Source organism: Penicillium hordei (assembly GCF_028827395.1).
Source record: "Penicillium hordei strain IBT 12815 chromosome Unknown utg000001l_segment0_segment0, whole genome shotgun sequence".
Taxonomy (NCBI): Eukaryota; Fungi; Ascomycota; class Eurotiomycetes; order Eurotiales; family Aspergillaceae; genus Penicillium; species Penicillium hordei.
Genome location: NW_026623142.1, coordinates 4,965,892 through 4,993,126, shown reverse-complemented (window position 1 = coordinate 4,993,126; position 27,235 = coordinate 4,965,892). Strand labels below are relative to the sequence as shown.

The 27,235-nt window shown below is 35.8% G+C and overlaps 5 protein-coding genes across 5 annotated transcripts; 1 reads left to right on the top strand and 4 right to left on the bottom strand.

Annotated features, from left to right (window-relative positions):
• Positions 1–310: 310 nt before the first annotated feature.
• N7537_001889 (uncharacterized protein) lies at positions 311–858 on the bottom strand (the record flags this gene model as incomplete). Its single annotated transcript, XM_056892947.1, has 2 exons — positions 311–716; positions 779–858. 2 exons carry the CDS (start codon positions 856–858, stop codon positions 311–313), a joined length of 486 nt encoding a protein of 161 aa, XP_056757942.1.
• Positions 859–1,125: 267 nt separating this feature from the next.
• Positions 1,126–2,987, top strand: N7537_001888 (uncharacterized protein; the record flags this gene model as incomplete). The annotated part of the gene is made up of 2 exons (XM_056892946.1): positions 1,126–2,485; positions 2,536–2,987. 2 exons carry the CDS (start codon positions 1,126–1,128, stop codon positions 2,985–2,987), a joined length of 1,812 nt encoding a protein of 603 aa, XP_056757941.1.
• Positions 2,988–3,329: 342 nt separating this feature from the next.
• On the bottom strand, positions 3,330–3,578 carry N7537_001887 (cytochrome P450; the record flags this gene model as incomplete). The annotated part of the gene is made up of 1 exon (XM_056892945.1): positions 3,330–3,578. The coding sequence occupies one exon, from the start codon at positions 3,576–3,578 to the stop codon at positions 3,330–3,332; it is 249 nt and encodes an 82-aa protein (XP_056757940.1).
• An 873-nt stretch (positions 3,579–4,451) lies between these two features.
• On the bottom strand, positions 4,452–5,230 carry N7537_001886 (uncharacterized protein; the record flags this gene model as incomplete). Its single annotated transcript, XM_056892944.1, has 2 exons — positions 4,452–5,147; positions 5,189–5,230. 2 exons carry the CDS (start codon positions 5,228–5,230, stop codon positions 4,452–4,454), a joined length of 738 nt encoding a protein of 245 aa, XP_056757939.1.
• Positions 5,231–5,570: 340 nt separating this feature from the next.
• Positions 5,571–8,263, bottom strand: N7537_001885 (Zinc finger RING/FYVE/PHD-type; the record flags this gene model as incomplete). The annotated part of the gene is made up of 4 exons (XM_056892943.1): positions 5,571–5,788; positions 5,849–5,951; positions 6,023–6,488; positions 7,386–8,263. The coding sequence occupies 4 exons, from the start codon at positions 8,261–8,263 to the stop codon at positions 5,571–5,573; spliced, it is 1,665 nt and encodes a 554-aa protein (XP_056757938.1).
• Positions 8,264–27,235: the final 18,972 nt, after the last annotated feature.

Below are 27,235 nucleotides of genomic sequence, written 5' to 3'. Positions count from 1 at the left end.
TGATCAAGTGGGATTTCGATATCATACTCTAGGGGAACAAGTTAGCGATAGAATATCTCCCCAAACTTAATAAGTAAAGGTTCTATAGGGGTGGTGATAATAGGAGCGTCGGATTTTGTCCGTTCGTGATAATAAACTATCATATAAGTGGGATCGCCGCGCTTTATAAGGATCCTGGGCCTAGGAAAATTGTCTTAGATTTGATCTTTAGGGTTTCCGACTGATTGATATAATAACTACAAGCTTAACTTAGCCCTACGAGTTTACGATCCACTATACCGTATTAGCTTTTAGCTTTCCGAGTGACTCTCTAACTTCGACCGTAACGGTCGGCCATTTTATATCGCGACCTATAACAGGTTATATAGGGACTATCTCGGACGCTATAAGACCCTACTATAGAGATCGACCTATACAGTCCTATATCGCGTACCACATATATCACTTCTATAACTAGACTGCGTGAAGCTACCTCATAGGCCCTAGTCAAGAGCTTTATAATCATACATCGAGTGTTATGATTGAATATCTGCCGAGTAGAGCTCAAAGATAAATTTTCCGCAATAGGTGGTGGGACATCTATAAAACGCAGGCATTTCACCACCTCAATAGGAAGTTCCTTCTGTTCTTTTGCAGTCCTACGTATAACGCTAGCCGAGGACTTGATAACTTCAATTGTATCGTCCGGGAGTGCCTTAAAACACTCGACTCGAGGTCTGGGTTATTTGAATCATCTATATCTGAAAGTCTGGCCTCAACAGCTGTGAGATCCTCTAACGAAGAATAAAGGTGAAGATTAAGCTTCACGGTATAAGGTTTTTGGTAATCCGTCATCTTTAGCTCATCGATCAGGAGCATATCTATTGAAGTTGAGGAATGTGAACACAGTAGATACAACGATATAGGCACTAAAGATGAAGATACGGCGGGGATGAAGATATACGTAAAGAAGTGGCAGAGGAAATCTGGTATGTAGGTCTGGCAGAGACCTTGCATATTTTGTAATGGGCTGCATTAACAGGCTTTTGTTGCTTTTTTTTTTCTGTCCCGCATTCCCACATTTCTTTTTCCCATCAGCATTTGTCGGTTTAATGCGCCCAGAAAGGCTAACCAATTACTAGAAACATGGAAACTAGAGCTGCCTCAAACCCAGTGGTCCTGTACTGGCATAGAACCGACTTGAGGCTTCATGATTCCCCAGCTTTACATGCCGCTCTGTCCTTGAACCCATCGGTCTTTATTCCAATTTGGACATGGGACCAGCATTACGTTTATAAAGCACGAGTCGGACCCAACAGGTGGAAGTTTCTGCTTGAATGCCAAAGTGATTTGTCCAATGCATATACAAAGCTCAATCCGAAACAAAAGCTCCACGTTGTGCGCGAGGGACCAGAGACTGTTCTTCCCAAACTCTGGGAACATTGGGGTGTGACACATCTCGTTTTTGAAAAGGACACAGATGCGTATGCTCGAGACCGAGATAATGAAATTATGCAGTTGGCCCGGAAGGCTGGTGTCGAGGTGATTGTTAAGATGGGTCGGACTCTGTTTGACCCCGATGAAATTGTCCGGAAAAATAATGGCAAACCAACAATGAGCATCACCCAACTGGAAAAGGCTGCCGTGAAAATCAACAATGGCAACCCGGAGAAGCCACTAGGTCCCCCTAAAAGCATTCCCAATCCTTGGGATGAGGAACGTATGGACTTGAGCAGTCTCAAACGAGACTCCATTGATAATCAGCCAGACTTGAATGCGGAACACCGTACCAAGAAAGATGAACAATATTCTGATCTCATGGGTCCCACAAGGGACTTTGCTGTTCCCTGGCAAGACATCGGCATTGATCTTTCCCAAGCGACAACGCCTCATCGAGGAGGCGAGCAAGAAGCATTGAGAATACTAGGAGATTGTATCAAAAATGAGGGTTATATCGGCAGGTTCGAAAAGCCGAATACATCGCCAGCCGATTTCGAGCCCCAGTCAACCACATTATTATCCCCCCATCTTCATTTCGGTTCGCTGTCCGTGCGGAAGTTTTGGTGGGATGTTCAAGGGGTTCTGGAGAAACAGCGTAAGGCCAAAAAGCCAGTCTCAACTGTGCCTACCAATCTTCCTGGTCAGCTGCTCTTCCGCGATATGTACTTCGCCGCCCAGGCACCTCTTGGGCAGTCATTCTCGCATACATATGGAAACGAGGTTGCTAGATTCATCGACTGGCATCTTCAAACAAACCCTCCCAATCAAGATGGGCTAATCGACGGGTCCTACGATGTGGACTCGCAAGAAGCGGAGGAATGGTTTCAACGGTGGAAGGAAGGTCGCACCGGATTTCCATGGATCGATGCTTTGATGCGCCAGCTGAAGCAAGAGGGCTGGATCCATCATCTAGGAAGACACAGCGTTGCCTGCTTTCTGACTCGAGGCGGGTGTTATGTATCATGGGAGCGGGGTGCAGAGGTTTTTGAAGAATTGTTGATTGATCGTGAGTCTTCATCCAAACGATTCCTACGGGGGCTAACAAAATGACGGTAGACGAAGTCGCTTGCAATGTGGGAAACTGGATGTGGCTCTCCTGCACGGCATTTTTCGCTCAATTTTACCGCTGCTACTCGCCTATTGCGTTCGGAAAGAAATGGGACCCAGAAGGCTCCCTTATCAGAAGATATTGCCCCGAACTAGGCAAGTTTGACAAAAAGTATATATACGAGCCCTGGAAAGCACCCATTGCAGATCAGAAGAAATGGGGGTGCAGGATCACTGGAGATGGCGGTTCCTCTGGGTCCGAGGACTTTGAACACACATATCCAAAGCCAATGTTCGATTTCAATGAGCGAAGGGAGATATGTCTGGCTGGTATGAAGCATGCTTATGGTGTTGGGTTACATGGGAACGATATTAAGGTTAAAGATGGCTCTTGGAAGAAAGAATTTGAAAATGATGGAGAATCTGGACGTAACAGGCCAGCAAAAAGACAAAAGACATGATGTGCGATTTCTCAAATAAATAGCAGCGAAGGTGGGAAGGCATGAACAACAGATACAACACTAATAAACATCACTCACATATCCATTGGTTTTCACGATTTCCAGCCACCACTCCGCCTCTTCATCGTTCTTGTTCTTCTGCTCCATATAAATATTCTTATAAACTCTGCTACAGATTGCCCCAACCGTACTACGCTACCGCGTAAAAATATATTACCTCCAGAGCGGAAGAGAAGCGCAACTTCTTCCCCGTTTTCCCAAGTGACATCTTGCACATCGTGGAATGGAACCATCGAGCAGTCTACTGAAGGTTGGCTTGACAGTTACACTTTTCTTATCCTCCTAGGACCGCAACTTGTCTTTGTAAATGAAGTCCTTGTTTGGGTCGCTGCATCCATAGAACAGGATTGCCGAGGCGAGGCTCAGTCTCGGCGATAACAGCACGCTCTTACAGGAAGCGCGCATCGGAGCTATTCCAGTTCCCGCGGGCGCCATCAGGATTGGCATATCCGGGCTCGTAGGAAGCCGGAAATTGATGTTGGTGTGGTGCACGTAGTAGTTAATGTGATCGCCAACGCTGCGCGAAGCCATATAGGTGGATGCAACGCCATAAAACATGCCATGGCCAGAGATGGGTGGCGATTCATGTACATCAAGGTTATCTACGCAATGTTGGAGCCGGAAGAGCGGTTGTGAGGATGAAGCGGGGACGAGTGAACAGATAAAAACTGATGAAGTTGATGAAGTTGATGAAGTTGATAAAGAAGACTAGGACAGAGGAGAACTGAGCAAAACGATGAGTACTGAGAGAATCGAAATGCATAATCCATATTTCAATCTTGTGTAACGTGCTAAGTCCTGTGACTAGGATACCGAAAAGGTCATCCTATATACCCTAGATATTGCCTGATCTAGAAATATCGCGAGCTTGGAGTATTGCCCGGAGGACCAAGTAAGGCTACACTTCGCATCGTGAGTGGTTATAGGAATATATCCCTTTCATATATATAGATATCACATGTTTTACCCTTCTTTTATCTGAAAAGCAGCGCTCATATTCTGTTTAATTGACTCTAATTTTGGCTATCAGAATTGCCAGCTCATCACAGATGTAAGCTATGGATATGAGCCTAAGTCACTAACACAGCATATCAAGGCAATTAAAACAAATTAAACCGGTGAATAATTCTTCAATCTCCTATACTCATACCTGATATCATCCATCTTTCTACTCACGTCAACCCTCGGTTCCCCTGCCGCATGGCCTTCAGACTGTTATCCATATATTGGATAGAGTCTTAATTGACAGTAAGACTAACATTTGCAGAACCACAATGTTTTCCCACATTTATAACAGAGATCCCTTTTACACAGACAGCTAGTAGACGTGGTCAGTCTTCATGGTTTCTGGAGCTTATGGGGGCAACATTCAGCCTATCGTATATGCATGCAGCCAGACACACGCTATATCATTCTAGAGCAATTCGGGCATCGTTGCCACTTCTTTTTCTTTGCTAGTTCTTCCAGCAACACATCATTGGCCCTCTCATTATTGGCCTTCGCATCATCACGAGCAATTCTCTGCTTATTGGTATCCTCGTAGTTGCAATCACCTCTGTGTCCCTGCTTTTTGCAACCGGCGCACGTTCGAGCCGTACAGAACTGACAGATTCCCACCCCGCGACGGATGTTATGTGGCGGGATATAGCGAGCGCAGGTTTTGTTCGAGCGATAAGTTCTCTCAGAGGCGCTGGTTTCGGTCTTCCGTTCTTTGGATCTCTTCGTCATCTCAATGCCTATCATATCCTCGACGGCGGTAGGGGCACGAATTGGCTGGCGGCAACATCGAGGAGGATACAAGGATTCGTTCGTAGGGGAATTTTCAGAAAGGCGCAGAATAAATTCGCGGCAATAGTTGTGGGCACATTCCGTTTGGAAAATATTCGACAGTGGATACTCTTCCGTACAAGATGTACACGCATGCCGGGTCTCAGTCTCTTCTTCGCTGGTTTCAGCGATATCGTCGTTTGAGCTTTCACCGAGGAGGTCCTCGTCGCTATCACCCGAGGTGATATATTTAGCTGATGATGCCGTTTCTCCCGGTGACAGGGCTGCGTCTCCCGAGTTTCTCAGTATTGCTCTGTGTCTCCCAATCGTACTCTTGCAAAGTGGGGTGGAATGGTTTTTGGAAGATCAAAAACGTTGGCTATGTTTGCTAGATCTTCCTTTATAAGTGAAGTCATAATGAAGAGTATAAAGTAGAAAGGATTATAAGATATTAATTTGTATCGTATTTACAGAAAAGGCTACTACTAGTAGAATCTATCTACATATATTGAGGACTATGTAATTATGATGGCTAAGATGTGTCTAGTCCTCTATAGTCTGTTGCTCTTACTTAGATATTGATATTAAGAAGCAGCACCAAAGCTATCAACTTGGTAACCTCCGTAGGTCAGAAAATGCCTCGTTATTGGCGAAAATTAATCAGATCACTCAAAAACAACCGTGTAAACCACATGATCTACCCTTCCATTCCGACTACACTTCAATTGCATCCATAACGATCTCCCAGGTGGCCAGTCATACCTTATCCGGTTCGCTCCAAGGCAAACCTGAAGCACTCCTTGAGTTGGCTAGTTCAGACATCTCGTTCATAAAGATTCTCTTCGTCTGCGAAGCTGCAGTCGCACGTTTTCCACTGTTTCCCACTGTTTCCCACTGTTTCCCACAAAAATAACAAAATTCATACTTGCAAAAACACCTAGCAGATGTGAGTCCAGAGACCTGCACTGTCAAAGCTGAAGAAGGGAATAATTAGAGGTTAAAATGAAATTTCCCTTACGTGATGTGATAACAACCTGTGCTGAGCTCAATCAGACGACTGCAATTAGAGCATCGTTGCCATTGCTTAGAATCCGCCACTTCCTCCAGAAGTGCGTCAAGCTTATACACACAGGTTCCCTAATGATGGCGTTTTTTGCACCTCCTGCATGTGCATACTCCACAGCTCAAGCATTTGCAAACACGATTACGTGTGGGCTTTTGTGGGAGATATTGAGCGCACTTTGAATCAGAACAGTAGGTTTGGTCTGGATCGTTGAGTCCGATCGCCCCTCCATGTGCTTTTGAACCAATGTAGATCCGAGAATCTTCTCTGAGGCCGCGATTGGCTTTTTGCAGCATTGGGGGAGAAACAAGGATTCATCACGCAAAGCATTTTTGAACAGGCGAACCAAGCAAGCCTTGCAATAAAAGTGTGAGCACTTGGTTTTGATCATTTCATCTTGCAGGTGGTCGTCCCGGCAGGAGACACACTCATGCCAAATCTCGGAGTTTGGGGAATCAGTCAAATTGATGGCATTTTCGATGGAATGACCGAGTTGCTGGATGTCGATACGGAGGGAATTGGAAGAGGTTTCTTTTTTCTCGACCTTGGACAAGTCGTCTTCTGTCTGTAATCCCATTGACAAAGTTGTACCCATACTGACGTTGCTCATGCTGACCCTTCTTCCAGTATTTTATCAAGGGTGAGTCCTTGTCTTGTTTGTATTTTCTTTTGTGGTTTGTTGGCCTCCTAGTTCATGTTCACCAGAATAGCTGTAAGTCTAGAGACTTCGTACCTTGATCTATATCGTAGTCCATGTGATGAAGGGAGTACTCAAATTTTTCTGAATGGAGGCGTGTTAAAAGCCTAGAGAAACTCCCTGGAATAACTTGGAGCATCTGCAAAAGAGGAAATATAAGAAAATAAATTGGAGAGGTTAAAACTACGTAACTATACCGGTGTCAATGCCTGGAAAATAAGGTCCTCACGCAACACAAATAATACACAACGGCGTATCATTGGCGATATTTTAAAAGCGTCAAGTCTCAGAGTATAGGCACAAACGTGGAGTTGATGATTGACACATCAACCTACTGACCTTCCAGATATATAGAATGTCAACTTAACTTCTCTTTTCACTCTACCACCATTTTGTCACACATCTAGTATATTTCCGAGGCTATGTATATCATTTATCGCTTGTACAGCAATTTAAAGGTATGGATTAGCTTGCCTTGAGCAAAATCAGGCAACGGTACATCACTCAGATGTAAGTGATTGAGCAATCTCAGATATCTGACAGAGATAGATCCCATATACCTCCAAGCCAAGTGTACTAAAGCCACATACTTTACCCCCCAAGACTAAGTTCAGTCAGAATAACCTGGACTCATGAAAATGACTCGCTCGGATTCTGTTCGGTCTACATTTAACAGTCGCAATTTTTCCACTTCTCCCCGCAGTGGTAACACCACTGGGCTCTGCAAACACAACTATCGGGTGTCAGTAAAAGACCTCGCGACCTCGGGAGTTGCTTGGGAGGCTTAGAAATGGCCAGCAAAATCACTTACGTGATATGATGACAGCCCTGGGTGAGCTCAATCAAATGGCCGCATTTTTTGCACCGTTGCCATTTCTGTCTCTTCATCAATTTCTCCAATGACTTGTCTAGTTGAGATAGACACTTGCCCTTATGGGCACTGCTCTTGCACTTCCTGCACGTTTGTACGCCACACTTGCAGATACCAACCGTTTTCGAAGTAAAAGCTGGCCAAAATCCTATGGTTGGCGAGATATATCGAGAGCAGGTTAAATCTGAACAGTAGGTTCGGTCTGGATCGCTGAGCTCGGTTGCCCTCTTCTTTTGTTCTTGAACTAATGCAAATCCTATCATCTTCTCCATACCTGAGCCTTCAATAGGCTTGTGGCAACATTGAGGAGGGAACAAGGATTCATCTTGTAAGGATTTCGTGACCGTGCGGATTAAGCAGTTCTTGCAATAAAAGTGGGAGCATTGTGTTTTGAAGATTTCGCTGCAGACTTCTCTGCAGGACGTGCAGGTCTCAGGCTGGGAGGCTTCGACTGGACTCGGGACCTTGATGGAATGCATGATGTTCTTGAGCAAGTGACCTAGCTTTTGAATAGCACTAGAGATAAATTCGGCGAATGTCTTGGTTTCCTTAGGCAACGGGGCCTCTTCTGCCTCCCTTCCTAGCGACAGAGCTGTAGCCAGCTGAAAGTCACTCAATATTACTATTTGTCTTTCGATTTCGGACTTCCATGTATGGAGGGCCACTCTCCTGTCGGGCTCTAGTTCTTCTAGCCTGCTGGCTGGTTGGTTTGTATCCTTCAGCAGTTGAGCTTCGAACTTGTCGATCTTGTCTTTCACGTCTTCCAGCAGCAGCTGCAAGACTAGGGACCTTGTATTTAGGGGCGTATCTTGATCCATCTTACGAGGAAGGCTCTCGTATGATTAACTGTTACTTGAAATGGAGTCTCCCAATAAGGGAGAAGTATAAATGGAGATGTGAAGCTGACTCTGGAAGTAATCAACTTGTAAACCCCTGAATACAAAGACTAGCTCAACAAGTTCAGCTGTCTAAAGAACCTTGATTAATGAAAAAGTTATTCAGAAGGCCTGAGTGTATGACGAACTATGTGATTCGTGCTGTAAGGATGAGGTCGATCTATGTCAATTTACCATTCTATCAAACGTCACCATTTCTACTCCCCTGCTTGTTTTTTCTTCAATATACTTTGTTAAACGGTGTATATATTGGTTTTTCTTCCTCATAATGCCCTCCAGTATTGATGCCCCTATAGATAGCCCTCACGGATAGCCCTGGAGGACCTGTCGAATACCAAGTCCGAATACATGGTAGAAACCAGGTAATATACCGGAAACATCATGTGACATTGGGTACCAGGCATACCATACAAAAGTGCATATTATAGTTAGTCATCATGGTCCGCACAGATTGTTGAAATAGCGGGTTCTGTCATTTTAGTTAGTTAGAGTTATCAACATTGGTCATTTATACCATACATTGTTCGTACACCAGCTTTCCGTCAGTTATAAGCCCGGAATCGTTCTATTAAACCTAGCTATCGTCGAATTGAGGTCAAAGTGACATTGTATCGTTACCCCCGTCGCCGAAGCCAACCCCTAAACCAACCCCTAAATTAAGAATCGGAAGCCTGTCTATAAAGGACAACGAATATAGCTGAATACCTCTCCGCGGGTATATCCTCTCGCGTTATACTAAAGGACATAACGACATAGGATGTATGGCTAGCTAATATTGAATCGATTGTAGTGCAATTCGACGTATAGGAGCTATATGACCCTAGCAATAATAAGAGACTAGAGCTACTAGTAGTACCTAAGAAAGTCATCTCATTTGTAGAAGCACAAATATAGTATAAAGACCAATAGGTCGATATATATAAGATACTATAGATAGAATGGGCTAATGACAACGTGGCCTATACCTAGTAGAAGAAAGGACTAAACGTAGTAGTAATAGCTATTCGGAATAGCGTCTATACTAACTACTAACTATTTATTATCGACTTTAAGATATTATATAACCTCCTCTATAACCTCCGATAACGGTTCGCCGCCGAGTATAATCTAACAAATATAGCTAGGCTTTATTAGCTTTGGCGTACCCTAGATCGAGGATTAGATCGGAATACCGATATCGATAAGTAGTTATTAAACTAGGAGACCGTATAGGTAAGGTATAAGAGAGCGAAAATGCCGGAAGCAGATGATACTCTAACTTAGTTCCTAGATGCTATCTTAGTAATATCTCCTAGGTTTTATAAAATATAGACCCTAAGTGTTACGGACCTATCCGTCACCAATCAGTGGTGACCCATAGGCACACCAATAGGCTATCGAGAGCCAATAGATCGAGATCACGTGTGATATATCTGGTAGAAAAGGGTTCGCTAGAAGGTAGCTATTACCGGCCCTTACGGGGCAAATGGCAATTCTACCTTATAATAATATCGATTACCCGTAACCGCCTAGAATACGTAACTATGACTCTAGGACCTACTCCTAGGAAGTATATCCGGGGAGTCACTAGCGACTCTAGTAGTGACTCTAAGGGAGTCACTTAGGGAGTAGGAAACGAAGGATATATAAGGACACTCCTTTATATACTTAGTTTAGTTCTTCGTCTTTAATTATATATTATTACTTATATTTACCTTTTAGATTACTATAACTCTTTACTTAATTATAACTTAATAATACTTACGAGTAGACTAATACCCCGGTATAGATCTACTCGGCGCTCTACCTAGTATTAGTTCCTTAATCGCTTAAAAGGACTTAGGCTACTATAAGGCCCTACGCGGTATTAGCTTAATTAAGACCCGATTATTAACGTTAGACTATTCGAGGAGTATTAAGGTAAGTATACCCTAAACCTATCTAACCTAACTATAACTAGTTAGCTAGTATATAATATATTAAAGACTATCTCGAATTAAGTTTCGAGTTACGATAAGTAATATATCTTACGCTAGTACTAGGAAGAAGCCTATTTAGGAGTAAGTTACTCTACCTATAGAGGATCCTAACTCTAATATCGAACGAGATAATACTATTATAGAATAGAAGCGAAAGATTAGCGAACTTAAATATAACTTTAAAAAGGTTATAGATTAGCTTAATAACTTAGGTAAGTAAAGCGGTACTAAGTTTAGCGAGGTCGATAACTACCTTAAGTAGATTAAGGCTTAAGTTAACGCCTCTATACCTATTAGTACTATCTAGGTACTATGACTATCTAAGACTAAGTTCTTTAAGGGAAACCGAATTAAACTTCGAGGATTCCTTACTTAGATAGATATATACCTCGATATAAATAGCGCTAAGATACCTAATAAAGCCGGTAAGGTAATTTTTATATTAACTTACTTACGCGGCTAAGTATAGGATTAGTTCGAATCTTATATCTATAACTATTATAGAAAGAAATCTAAAGAATAGTCGGATACTATAATAAATATCTTTAGCGAGTATTATAACTTCCGTCGATACCTCGAAAATACGTTTAGAGATATCGACGCTATAAGAATAGCCTAGAAAAAGTTATAACGAATCCGATAAACCGGAACTATATTAAGCTATACCTCTAAGTTCTTATAAATTATCTTTTATTTAGATTAGCTAGATAGAGTATACCTTCCTTACTTTAAAGTTAGAATAAAATCCGATATTAAAGATAAACTAGCGCGAATAGATTAGCTAGAAGAGCTTAATTAACTTATTAAGATTATAGTTAAGATCGATAACTATAATAGCGAACGAAGAAGGGAACGATATAAGATAGAATTATAGAAACGTAGAAAGATATATAGCTTTAACCGATTCGGTAGACGCCGCGAGAGGGCGATACTATAGGATAACGATCTATATAGCCCGAAGCTAATAGAGTTAGATACTACTTATAATAAGTAAAAAGAGTATTATAATAAGAATCTTTATTTTATTTATAGGAAACTAGGATACCGCGCGAAGGAATATAAATAGAAGAAACTATATAAGAAATAGTAATATATATAGGCGATACGCGAAGTACTATAAGCGACCTAAGAGGGAAAGGCTACTACTAGTATAGGTACTAGCGCTAAAGAAATAAGCGTTAGTTAGGAATACTAAGAGGAAATATACCCTAACGAGTAATAGGGCGACCTAAGAGGGTAGGTTAGGACCCTTATCGATAGCCTTAAAAGTAGTAGGCGAGTCGCTATAGACCTAAGAGATAAGCTCTTAGAAGATCTTATAGGTAGGTACTAAGGCCTTAACCTAGAAGAGATAATAGCGGGTAACCTATATATTAAAGGGTTAGCCGACGAGCTAGAACTCGATTATCTAGAAATCGATTAGGATATAGTAGAAAGTTAAGGATAAATATAGTATATACCCTAGGTACTAATCTAAGACCTAATAGGACTTAAGGCTAGGGAGGACCTCGGTCGGTAGTTATAAGACCTACTAGGTCTAGAGATTATAATTATAAGAATAGAGAAGTCCTAGGACTATAATCGTCTTAGGATAAACGATATAGGACCTCTAGAGATATAGAACCCGATCCCTAGAGCTAATAGTAATCTAGGAACGCTAGATACGCTTCCTAGAATAGATTAAACTATCCTAGAAATACTAATAGAAAGCCTTATAAACTATTATAATAATAAAGAAGCTAAAGAGCTTATAAGATATCTCGAAGGAAAGATATAGCCTAGTAGACTAGACTAGTACTTTATTAACGTAATTAAGGAAGGCGACGACTTAGTAGGATACCCTTATAAAAATTCTATTTACGCGTATAAAGGATATACGCGATACCTAGGATATAGTAAGATAGCTAGTATTATATACTACGACGAAACGTATACTATTTATAGGTTAGTAAAGTTAGATTATAGTATCGAACCGAAACTACTATAGTAGATAAAGAAGCTATAATAGACGAAGGAATACTAAGGAATTTAGTATAATAGGCGCTAGATATACGACTATAAGGATCGACTAACGATATATCTAGCGGTAATAACGTTAGGAATATATATTAAGTTATACGCGATTCTACCTATAGGGAAGGTATAGACTCTTATCGATTTAGGAGCTACTAATAACTTTATAAACCTAAGGTTTAAAGAAGATCGATAAGTTATAACCGAACCCCTACTATACGTAATACTAGTCGTAGGACTCGACGGAGAAGTACTCTTAGGAGGAGTTAGCGAGGAAACTATTATATTACCTATATCTATCTATAGATACCTAGAATTAATACGGTTTAATATCTTAAAAACGGGAGACTATAATATTATTTTAGGTATTTTATAGCTTAAGAAATATAACCCGAGTATCGATTAGTAGTCGGGATATATTTTATTCGATAGATATATATATATAGAGATATACGACGAATATAAGATATATCGATAGAAGTCTACTTAAAGAAATAAGCGTAGTAAATAGTCCCGAAGTAAAAGGACTAGAGTATTAGCTATAGGCGTTACCCTAGATACTATAGAATAATCACTAGATATATCCGACTAGGAGTTAAAAGACTATATAATAATTAAATATAAGAAGCTATATATAATTAGCGATATACCTAGGATTCCGAGGGAATACTAGGAGTTTATAGATATTTTTATAGTACCGGCTAACGGAGTATTACCGAAATATAGACCTTTTAATTATAAGATTAATACGATAGAAAGTACTAAACTAACTTTTATACCTATCTATTAGTTATTATAAAAAGAGTCCGATATACTTAAGGATTATATTAAGGAGAATCTACTAAAGGGATATATCTAAGTCTTAAAATTAGAGGCTAGATACCCTATTATCTTTATACTAAAGAAAGACGGGAGTCTTCGACTTTATATAGACTACCGATATCTAAATTCGATTATTATTAAAGATCGATACCCGCTACCTTTAATTAACGAAATATAAGATAGGATTAGATATACTAAGTACTTCTCGAAGTATAATATTACTAATACCTACTATCGTATTAGGATTAAGCTAGGCTATAAATAGAAAACGGTATTTAGAACTAAATTCGGATATTACGAATATAAGGTTATACCTTTCGGCCTTACTAATATACTAGCGATATTCTAACGCTTTATTTTTAAAGCGATTAAGGAATACTTAGATATCTTTATTATCGTATACCTAGATAATATCTTAGTCTTTTTAGAGATACTCGAAGATTATATTAAATATAATAGACTTATATTATAGAAGCTAAGAGAAGTAGAAGTTACTTTTAAACTAAAGAAATATAAATTCTATATTTAGGAAACGACTTTCCTTAGATACTATATTACCCCTAAAGGACTAGGGATAGAAGAAGATAAGATTAAAAGTATTATAGAATAGCCGATATCTAAAAATATAAAAGAAGTATAACAATTTCTTAGTCTAGCTAATTATTATTAGAAGATTATCGATAGATACGCCGGAGTCGTATTAGGACTCTACTATCTTACTAAGAAAGATTAGAAATTTATATAGGATAAGGTAGTAGATAAATCGTTCTAAGACCTTAAAAAACTCTTTAATAAAGGAATAATAGTAGCTATATTTAGCTATAACCGACTAATTATTATAGAAACTAATATATTAGACTATACTCTAGGAGTAAGACTAATATAACTAGGAACTAATAGTAAATACCGACTAGTTATATTTTAGTTAAAGAAAATAGTTCTAGTAGAACTTAATTATAATATATACGATAAGGAATTATTAGCTATAGTATTAGTATTCTAAGTCTAGAGAGTATATCTAGAGGGAGTAAAGTATATAGTAATAGTTAAGACCGATTATAAGAATCTTATATTCTTTATTATAACGAAGAAGTTAATAAGACGATAAGCGCGATAGGCCGAAACCCTTATATAATATAATTTTAAAATCGAATACTATAAAGGGATAGAGAACGGATAAGCTAACGCTTTAAGTAGATAACTAGACTATAAATTAGGAACTAAGATAGCGGATCCTACTATATTAAGATAAAACTCTAATAGTACTATTTCGTATAATAAATAGTTACTAGCCGTAACGATAGAAGTTAAGGATAACGACTTCTTATAGAAAATTAAGGACGTATTAAAGAAAGATACGATTAATTAACTTATCGAGAAAGGTAGAAAACTTACTAAGAACGACTAAGGATTACTCTATATATATAGATTAATATATATTCTAAATAAGCTAAGAGAAGAGGTTATACGTCGATACTATAATAATATCTTATACGGATATATAGGAGTAGAAAAAACTATCGAATATATTATACGAAATTATTATTTTCTAAATATATAGCGAAAGGTTCGATTCTATATCCGCGTTTATAATATATACTAATAAAATAAACCTATACGATATATATCTTATAGAGAATTATAGTTATCTAAAATACTAATCTAGCTATAAGAATAGATTACGATAGACTTTATTACGAAGTTACTAGTTTTAGATAGATACGATATAATTATAGTTATAGTCGATAAGCTTACTAAGTACGCCTATATGATTCCGACTATAGAAACTATTAATACTAATTAAATAGCGAATATTATACTTCGATATATAGTTACGAACTATAGGATATCGAGTAAGATTATATTAGATAGAGATAAGTTATTTATATCGAATATATAGAAGTCTTTTATAGACTAGATAGGTATTAAGCTTAGACTCTCTATTATATACTACTTGTAAACTAACGGTTAGATAGAAAGAGTAAACTAGATAGTAAAATAGTACCTACGATACTATATAAATTACTAGTAAGATAACTAGATAGGACTACTACTAATAGTATAGCTAGTATATAATAATATAGTATACTCTATAATTAGAGAAATACTATTCTTTACGAATTATAGATATAACCTAATAGTATTTAGAGAACTAATTAATAAGATAGCTATAGTAGAGTTAGCGAGACTAAAGGCTAGCGGACTAAGAAAGTTATATACGTAACTAGCTAGAGATATTAACTTTATTAATCTACGTATAAAGAAATACTATAACGACTATTATAAAGAGGGACCTAACCTTAAGGAGGGAGAAAAGGTTTACCTATTATAACGTAATATTAAAACTAAGCGACCTAGTAATAAATTAGACTACCTACGACTAGGACCGTTTAAGATTAAGGAAAAATTAGGACTAGTAAATTATCGTTTAAAGCTACCCGAAAGTATATAAAAACTCTATATAGTATTTTATATCTTATTACTCGAACTAGTACTAGATAACGCCGAAATTATAACTAATATAGAAATCGAGGAAACCGAAGACGAATATAAAGTCGAACGAATCCTATTAGATAGATAGTATAATAGTTAGTAATAACTCTTAGTTTAGTAGAAAGGGTATCCTATCTTAGAAAATATATAGGAACCTATCTAGAACCTAAGGGGCTACTATTAGCTCGTTTAGTAGTATTACTAATAGATAAAAAGGACCCCTATATAGCGGAAGGTATAGAAGAATCGCTAACGAGGAAAGATAAGTCTATCCCTTTTAAGATAGAAGGGGATAGGGGACTAAATATCTAAGTTAGAGTAGGATTCTCTAATATAGCGGTAAGAACCTAAGTATCGGCGAGACGATCTAGCTTAGCGAGGTCCTTAGTACTAGGAGGATCCTTAGTATCTAACTACTCTATAACTACTAAGTTATAATTTAATATCTAACTACTATGATCTTTAAGAAACTATTATTATTTCTAAAGGCGAAGTATTTTCGATATCGCCTAATTTATTTATTAAGAGTATTTAAGCTATTACTTTTAGACTTACTCTAACTCTAACGCTATTTTTTAGCGATCGCGTTTAAGCGACTCTTATTTACGATTATTATAGAAACGCTTTATATACTTATAACTACGATAAGTATACTCCGTATAATTCTAACTTTTAGAATCTATAATATAGTCGATAAAATTATTAGAATAATACTTATAAGGAGTATCGATAATAGAACCGGCTATAAGAATAGTATTATATTAACGTAATCTATTCTTCTTACGTATCTCGTTAGAAATAGGTATAATATAGAAGTAATATAAAAAAAAAAAAAATAGTATTACTTACTAGAGGGGGGAACTATAGCTTTATAAGTCTCGGGGACGAAACTCCTAGGAAGAGGGGAGGTAATATTATAGACCTATCCGTTATTAATTAGTAGTAACCTATAGGTATATTAATAGGCTATCGAGAGCTAATAGATCGAGATTACGTATAATATATCTAGTAGAAAAGGGTTCGCTAGAAGATAGCTATTACCGGCCTTTATAAGGTAAATAGTAATTCTACCTTATAATAATATCGATTACCTATAACCGCCTAGAATACGTAACTATAACTCTAGGACCTACTCCTAGGAAGTATATCCGGGGAGTTACTAGCGACTCTAATAGTGACTCTAAGGGAGTTACTTAGGGAGTAGGAAACGAAGGATATATAAGGACACTCCCTTATATACTTAGTTTAGTTCTTCGTCTTTAATTATATATTATTACTTATATTTACCTTTTAGATTACTATGACTCTTTACTTAATTATAACTTAATAATACTTACGAGTAGACTAATACCCCGGTATAGATCTACTCGGCGCTCTACCTAGTATTAGTTCCTTAATCGCTTAAAAGGACTTAGGCTACTATAAGGCCCTACGCGGTATTAGCTTAATTGAGACCCGATTATTGACGTTAGACTATTCGAGGAGTATTAAGGCAAGTATACCCTGAACCTATCTAACCTAACTGTGACCAGTTAGCTAGTGCGTAACACTAAGACTATAAGATAAAGTAGATAATATAACGTTTACGTTTACCGAGCTTCTTAACCGATATAGAGCTTACTAGAGAATTACCTATAGTAAGCTAGCTACTAACTAGAGAGGTATTTCTAGAGCTATATTTTCGATATAGCAAGGTTATAAAGAAGCTAAGCCTAAAACCTAGCTCTATAATAGACCCTATCTATATAGCTAGAGTAATAGCCGGTATCTAGCTTAGAAATATTAGGATATATTCGATAAGAATAAGCCGCCTTCATATATAAGAAACTAAGGTGCTAAGGATAAATAGGAGAAAGCAATAAAAGCTAACCCCGCCTAGAAAGCCTAGGTTGATAAGAAATATCAAAAGGTCAAAGTAATAGAGTAAGCAAATACCGCTTTTAAAGACTAAGATTATAGCTTCTTCTCCTCCGAAGCTAGTCTAGAAGCTAGTCTAGCAATAGCTAGTCCAATAGCAGCTAGTCTAGTAGCAGCTAGTCCAGTAGCTAGCAAGACAGTAGCTAGCAAGACAGTAGCTAGCAAGACAGTACCTAGCACGGCATAGGCAACTATACCACCGCCTAATAAGCATATTAACGTCTCTACCACCGTTATATCCACCTAAAACCAGACCTAAATCGACGATATACAGCCCGTACGAAAGCGCTAGGTAGTCGATACTAGAGCATAAATACATATATATAACGATCGAGAGTTATTCGTAACGTTCGAGGACATATAGAGTAGCGTATAGGTAGGAGATATAGAGACGAAAATCGACGGGGTAGGCACTATAGTCATCTATAGTATCAGTCCTATGTTACGGACCTGTCCGTTACCAATCAGTGGTGACCCACCAGGCACACCAATGGGCCATCGAGAGCCAACCAGGATACCTATCAGCAGATCACGTACAAACTCACTAAGTAAGAGCATGATCCGCCCTAAGCGGATCCACCCCGTAGAAGATTTCCGGTATATAGGTTACTCTACGTACTAGACAACCGCTACTTAGTATCACGTGATTATATAGGTAGTAGAAGGGTAGTAAGTAGATCAGTAGAATCCGCTAAGGCGATTCTACTATTCTACTATCTACTATTTTATATAGGAAGAACTTAGGGATATATAAGGACACTTATTTATATATCTAGTTTAGTTCTTCGTCTTCAATTATATATTATTACTTATATTTACCTTTTAGATTACTATAACTCTTTACTTGATTATAACTTAATAATACTTATAAGTAGACTAATACTCCGGTATAGATCTACTTAGCGCTCTACCTAGTATTAGTTCCTTAATCGCTTAATAGGACTTAGGCTATAGTAAGGCCTTACGCGGTAATAGCTTAGTTACGATCCGATTATTAACGTTAGACTATTCGAGGAGTATTAAGGTAAGTATACCCTAAACCTATCTAATCTAACTATAACTAGTTAGCTAGTATATAATATATTAAAGACTATCTCGAATTAAGTTTCGAGTTACGATAAGTAATATATCTTCCGTTAATACTAGGAAGAAGCCCGTTTGGGAATAGGTTACTCTATCTATAGAGGACCCCGACTCTAACGCCGAGCGAGATAATACTATTACGGAGTAGAAGCGAAAAATTAATAAACTTAAATATAACCTTAAGAAGGTTATAGACTAGCTTAGTTATTTAGGTAAAAGAAGCGGTAGTAAGTTTAGCGAGGTCGACGATTACTTTAAATAGATTAAGGCTTAAGTTAACGTATCTATACCTATTAGTACTATCTAGGTACTATAACTACCTAAGGCTAAGTTCTTTAAGAGAAACCGAATTAAACTTCGAGGATTCCTTACTTAGATAGATATATACCTTAATATAAATAGTACTAAGATACCTAATAAAGCTAATAAGGTAATTTTTATATTAACCTACTTACGCGGTTAGGTATAGGATTAGTTCGAATCTTATATCTATAACTATTATAGAAAGAAACCTAAAGAATAGTCGGATACTATAATAAATATCTTTAATAAGTATTATAATTTTCGTCGATATCTCGAAAATACGTTCGGAGATATCGATACTATAAGAATAGCCTAGAAAAAGTTATAATAAATCCGATAAACCGGAACTATATTAAGCTATACCTCTAAGTTCTTATAAATTATCTCTTATCTAGATTAGCTAGATAGAGTATACCTTCTTTACTTCGAAGCCGGAATAAAATCCGATATTAAGGACGAACTTATATAGATAGATTAGCTAGAAGAGCTTAATTAACTTATTAAGATTATAGTTAAGATTAATAACTATAATAGCGAGCGAAGAAGAGAATAATATAAAATAGAACTATAGAAGCGTAGAAAGATATATAGCTTTAATTAATTCGATAGACGCTATGATAAAGCGATACTATAGGATAATAATCTATATAGCCTAAAGCTAATAAAGTTAGACGCTACTTATAACGAGTAAAAGGAGTATTATAATAAGAATCTTTGCTTTACCTATAGGAAACTAGGATATTACGCGAGGGAATATAAATAGAAGAAACTATATAAGAAACGGTAATATATATAGGCGATACGCGAAGTATTATAAGCGATCTAAGAGGGAAAGGCTATTACTAGTATAGGTACTAGCGCCGAAGGAATAAGCGCTAGTTAGGAATACTAGGAGGAAATATACCCTAATAAGTAATAGGGCGATCTAGGAGGGTAGGTCGAAACCCTTATCGATAGCCTTAAGAGTAGTAGGCGAGTCGCTATAGACCTAAGGGACGAACTCTTAGAAGATCTTATAGATAGGTACTAAAGCCTCGATCTAAAAGAGATAATAATAGGCAATCTATATATTAAAGGGTTAGCCGACGAGCTAGAACTCGATTATCTAGAAATCGATTAAGATACGGTAGAAAGTTAAGGGTAGATATAATATATACCCTAGGTACTAATCTAGGACCTAGTAGGACTTAAGGCTAGGGAGGACCTCGGGTCGGCGGTTGTAAAACCCGCTAGGACTAGAGACTACGGATATAGGAATAAAGAAGTCCTAGGACTCTAAGTATCTTATAACTAATAATATAAGGCCCCCGGAGATATAGAACCCGATCCCTAGAGCTATTAGTAATCTAGGAACGATAGATACGCTTCCTAGAATAGATTAAACTATCCTAGAAATACTAACCGAAAGCCTTACGAGCTATTATAATAATAAAGAAGCTAAAGAGCTTATAGGATATTTTAAAGAAAAGATATAGCCTAGTAGACTAGACTAGTATCTTATTAACGTAATTAAGGAAGGCGACGACCTAGTAGGATACCCTTATAAAAATTCTACTTACGCGTATAAAGGATATACGCGATACCTAGGATATAGTAAGATAGCTAGTATTATATACTACGACGAAACGTATACTATTTATAGGTTAGTAAAGTTAGATTATAGTATCGAATTAAAACTACTATAGTAGATAAAGAAGCTATAATAGACGAAAGGATACTAAGGAATTTAGTATAATAGGCGCTAGATATACGATTATAAGGGTCGACCGATAATATATCTAGCGGTAATAACGTTAGGAATATATATTAAGTTATATACGATTCTACCTATAGGGAAAATATAGACTCTTATCGATTCGGGAGCTACTAATAACTTTATAAACTTAAGGTTTAAGGAAGATCGATAAGTTATAATCGAGCTCCTACTATATATAATACTAGTTATAGGACTCGACGGAGAAGTACTTTTAGGAGGAGTTAGCGAGGAAACTATTATATTACCTATATCTATCTATAGATACCTAGAATTAATATAGTTTAATATTTTAGAGATAGGAGACTACGATATTATTTTAGGTATTCTATAGCTTAAGAAGTATAACCTAAGTATCGATTAGTAGTTAGGATATATCTCTTTTAATAGATATATATATATAGAAATATATAACGAATATAAGATATATCGATAGAAGTCTACCTAATAAAATAAGTATAGTAAGTAATCCTAAAGTAAGAGGACTAGAGTATTAGTTATAGGCGTCGCCCTAGATACTATAGAATAATTACTAGATATATCCGACTAAGAATTAAAGGACTATATAATAATTAAATATAAGAAGCTATATATAACTAGCGATATATCTAGGATTCCGAGGGAATACTAAGAGTTTATAGATATTTTTATAGTACCGGCTAACAGAGTATTACTAAAATATAGACCTTTTAATTATAAGATTAATATAATAGAAGGTACTAAACTAACTTTTATACCTATCTATTAGTTATTATAGAAGGAGTCCGATATACTTAAGGAATATATTAAAGAGAATCTACTAAAGGGATATATCTAAGTCTTAAAGTTAGAGGCTAGATATCTTATTATCTTTATACTAAAGAAGGATAGGAGTCTTTGACTTTATATAGATTACCGATATCTAAATTCGATTACTATTAAAGATCGATACCCGCTACTTTTAATTAATAAGATATAAGATAGGATTAGATATACTAAGTACTTTTCGAAGTATAATATTACTAATACCTACTATTATATTAGGATTAAGCTAGGCTATAAATAGAAAACGGTATTTAGAACTAAGTTCGGATATTATAAATATAAGGTTATACCTTTCGGTCTTATTAACGTATTAGTAATATTCTAACGCTTTATTTTTAAAGCGATTAAGGAATATTTAGATATCTTTATTATTATATACCTAGATAATATCTTAGTCTTCTTAGAGATACTCGAAGATTATATCTAATATAATAGACTTATATTATAGAAGCTAAGAGAAGTAAAAGTTACTCTTAAACTAAAGAAATATAAATTCTACGTTTAGGAAACGACTTTCCTCGGATACTATATTACCTCTAAAGGACTAGAAATAGAAGAAGATAAGGTTAAAAGTATTATAGAATAGCCGATATCTAAAAATATAAAGGAAATATAATAATTCCTTAGTCTAGCTAATTATTATCGGAAGATTATCGATAGGTATATTAGAGTTATATTAGGACTCTACTACCTTATTAAAAAAGATTAGAAATTTATATAAGATAAGGCGGTAGATAAGTCGTTCCGAGACCTTAAGAAACTCTTTAATAAAGGAATAATTATAGCTATATTTAGCTATAACCGACTAATTATTATAGAAACCGATATATTAGACTACGCTCTAGAAGTAAGGCTAATATAAGTAGGAACTAATAGTAAGTACCGACTAATTATATTTTAGTCGAGGAAAATAGTTCTAATAGAACTTAACTATAATATATATAATAAAGAACTATTAGCTATAGTATTAGCGTTCTAAATCTAGAGAGTATATCTAGAAGGAGTAAAATATATAGTAATAGTTAAAACCGATTATAAAAATCTTACGTTCTTTACTATAATAAAGAAGTTAATAAGACGATAAGCGCGATAGGCCGAAACCCTTATATAATATAATTTTAAAATCGAATACTATAAAGGAATAGAGAATAGATAAGCTAACGCTTTAAGTAGACGACTAGATTATAAATTAGGAACTAAGGTAGCGGATCCTACTATATTAAGATAAAACTCTAACGGTACTATCTTATATAATAAATAGTTACTAGCTATAACGATAGAAGTTAAGGATAACGACTTCTTATAGAAAATCAAAGATATATTAGAGAAAGATACGATTAATTAACTTATCGAGAAAGGTAGAAAACTTACTAAGGACGACTAAAGATTACTCTATATATATAGATTAATATATATTCTAAGTAAGCTAAGAGAAAAGGTTATATATCGATACTACGATAATATCTTATATAAATATATAGGAGTAGAAAAAATAATCGAATATATTATATAAAATTATTATTTTCTAAATATATAGCGAAAAGTTCGATTCTATATCTACGTTTATAATACGTACTAACGAAATAAACCCGTATAATACGTACCTTACGGAGAATTATAGTTATCTAAAATACTAATCTAGCTATAGGAATAGATTATAATAGACTTTATTATAAAGTTACTAATTTTAGATAGATATAATATAATTATAGTTATAGTCGATAGGCTTACTAAGTACGCCTATATAATTCCGACTATAGAAACTATCGATACTAATTAAATAGCGAATATTATACTTCGATATATAGTTATAAACTATAGGATACCGAGTAAGATTATATCGGATAGAGATAAGCTATTTATATCGAATATATAGAAGTCTTTTATAGACTAGATAGGTATTAAGCTTAGACTCTCTACTATATACTACCTATAGACTAACGGTTAGATAAAAAGAGTAAACTAGATATTAAAATAGTACCTATAGTACTATATAAACTACTAGTAAGATAACTAGGTAGGACTACTACTAATAGTATAGCTAGTATATAATAATATAGCGTACTCTACGACTAATAAAATACTATTCTTTATAAACTATAGATATAATCTAATAGTATTTAGAGAACTAATTAATAAGATAGCTATAGTAGAATTAGCGAGGCTAAAGGCTAGCGGACTAAGAAAGTTATATATATAACTAGCTAGAGATATTAATTTTATTAATCTACGTATAAAGAAATATTACGATAACTACTATAAAGAGGGACCTAATCTTAAGGAGGGAGAAAAGGTTTATCTATTACGACGTAATATTAAAATTAAGCGACCTAGTAATAAATTAGACTATCTATAACTAGGACCGTTTAAGATTAAGGAAAAATTAGGACTAGTAAATTATCGCTTAAAGCTACCTAAAAGTATATAAAAACTTTATATAGTATTTTATATCTCGTTACTCGAACTAGTACTAGATAACGCCGAAATTATAACTAATATAGAAATCGAGGAGACTAAAGACGAATATAAAGTCGAACGAATCCTATTGGATAGATAGTATAATAGTTAGTAATAACTCTTAGTTTAGTAGAAAGGATATCCTATCTTAGAAAATATATAGGAACCTATCTAGAACCTAAGGGGCTATTATTAGCTTATTTAATAGTATTACTAATAGGCGAAAAGGACCCCTATATAACGGAAAGCGAGGAGGGTATAAAACCGGATTTATCCTAGAAAGAAATAGGGAGATTAATAATCTCCGCTAATATCTAATTAAAGTTCGGATAATTAGTAGTAGTAGTAAGCTACTTAAAGTCGAGAGTAGAAGGGGAAGCCTACTTTAGGGATATTTACTTTTTATCGAGAATTTAAAGGAGTTTAGTATTATATTCCGATATTTTAAAATCCTTTTATTTTAGGAAGGATATTTATTTATATAACCGACGCTACCTAGATATTATTTCTTAGTATTATTTTTATTTATTTAATAATTTTTAATATAGCTCTATAAGATAAGTTTATAGTTCGCTTAACTTAGATTCTAATAAATCGAGTTTACTTTTATTTATTTTAAGATCCGAAGAAAGTTTAGTTTCGGTATAATATAATAAATCCTATTCCTAACTAGTATAAAAGTCACGCTTATATAAGCGACCCGCGCGAGTATATAAGGTATATTTCGAATATTAACGAGAACGGTCTATTAGATAAGTAATACCTACCGATTTATAATAATCGTAAGGAATAGAGATAGTAAAACTATTATTCTTAATATAAGTCGCCTAACGATAATAAGTATTAGAAGAATCGGAGGGAAGTTTAGGAGTAAGTAAAGAAATAGAGTTAGCTTTTCGTTTAGGTATAATAAGGAAGTATTATTTTAAGGAAAAGAAATCTATTACCTATCTAAGGGGGGATACCGTAGCTTTATAAGTCTTAGGGACGAAACTCCTAGGAAAAGGGGAGGTAATATTATAGACCTATCTATTACTAATTAGTAGTAACCTACTAGATATACTAATAGGCTATCGAGAGCTAACTAGGATACCTATTAGTAGATTATATATAAACTTACTAAGTAAAAGTATAATCCGCCCTAAGCGGATCTACCCTATAGAAGATTTCCGGTATATAGATTACTCTATATACTAGATAACCGCTACTTAGTATTACGTGATTATATAGGTAGTAGAAGGGTAATAAGTAGATTAGTAGAATCCGCTAAGGCGATTCTACTATTCTACTATCTACTATTATATATAGGAAGAACTTAGGGATATATAAGGACACTTATTTATATATCTAGTTTAGTTCTTCGTCTTTAATTATATATTATTACTTATATTTACCTTTTAGATTACTATAACTCTTTACTTGATTATAACTTGATAATACTTACGAGTAGACTAATACTCCGGTATAGATCTACTCGGCGCTCTACCTAGTATTAGTTCCTTAATCGCTTAATAGGACTTAGGCTATAGTAAGGCCTTACGCGGCAATAGCTTAGTTACAATCCGATTATTAACGTTAGACCATTCGAGGAGTATTAAGGCAAGTATACCCTAAACCCATCTAACCTAACTGTGACCAGTTAGCTAGTGCGTAACATCCTAATAGTAGAAAGGCAGTAAGGATAGAGTTATATAATATCAGATACTCTCCTAATTTCCATACTAATCTAATATCCCATAGATTGATAATAAAAGGAGGTCTTATAATAAACTTCAGAAGGGACTATATTAAGTCTAAAGATAGACAACCGATTTTTAAAGTCTATCAGGATATAAAGCTATCCTAGTTAACCCTACCGAAGGATCTTCAGTATCCTAAACTCGAACCTAAGGACTTAGTATTTATAACCAAGAAGTCAGCTCAAGAACCAAGAGCAGAAGTATCGATTCAAACCTAGTATAGACGCTAGGCTATATCGGCCAGTAGCGTATTAAGAAGCTAGCAGAGATAATAGAAGGCATTACTATTAAAAGCAACCCTAGTAAGAACGAAAAGTAGGTATATAAAGCTTATTAATTAGTAGATATACCGAGATAGATCTCTCGCTAGAAGATAGGCTAAGTATATGGTATATTTAGAAAGGTCTATTTCGACCTAGTATAGAATCAGCCGGCCTATAATAGATATATCTAGTTAACTTACTTCTACCTAGATAGTATTAAATACCACTTTATATTCACCTATACCAAGAAAAATAACTACCAGACAGCTATTAGGAAGTTCCTAGTACTAGTCAAGAACTAGTTAAAACTAGAAATCAGAGTAGTCTATTATAACAACGAGCGGAGCGCTAGTAATAAGGTTAAATCAATAATAGAGGTAGAGGGATATACTATTAAGCATTTACTACCTAGCTTACTAGAAATAAATAGTCTAGCCGAGAGATCTAGGGGGATAGTAGTATAAATTACTAAAGCGTTAATTAACGATATAGAGCTACCCTATACTCTATAGCTAGAGATAATATATATAGCGATATATATCCTAAATAGGACCCCTACTAAGGTTATTAAACCTAGTGAAACTAATAGCTAATAGATCATACCTTAGAAGGAATTGATAAAATATACTATACTAGATAGGATCTAATATTAGATAATCAACCTATCGAATATAAGGTTATATAGGTGCTTAACGTACTCGAGAATTATCAAACGGACCTAGTCAGATAAGATATCACCTAGAGTAGAGATAGGATATCTCGTTAGGTATATCTCTAAGAACCTATACAAAGTATAGTTCCCTTATAAGGGACGTACTAGCGGTATAGGGAGGGTAGATATCGTTTAAGATACTATATTCGACGAGATAAGACGGTATTCGAAATCGAGGCCCCTACCTAAGTAAGAGAATATAGTTAGTACTATAACAAATAGACTAGTACTAAGCATATAGCTAGCTATACTTACCATAGAAGAAGCGTAGGCTAAGCTTAGTATATAGATACAAATGCCTAGATCGATAGCGAGGATAGCTCTAGATAATAAAACTGAGCTTACTAAGTAAGGCTAGATAGCTGCCGATATAGCTATCGATATACCTAATAATATAGCTAATATAGCTATCGATATAGTTAATAAAATAGATAATGAAATAGCTAGCTAAGCAGCTAGAGAGATAGTTACTAAAGAGAGAACCCTAGTATATATAGATATCAAGCTAGCAACTAGCTTACCTACCCCACAGTCTATTACTAGACTAAGAGAACAAACATTAATATAGATAGGACCG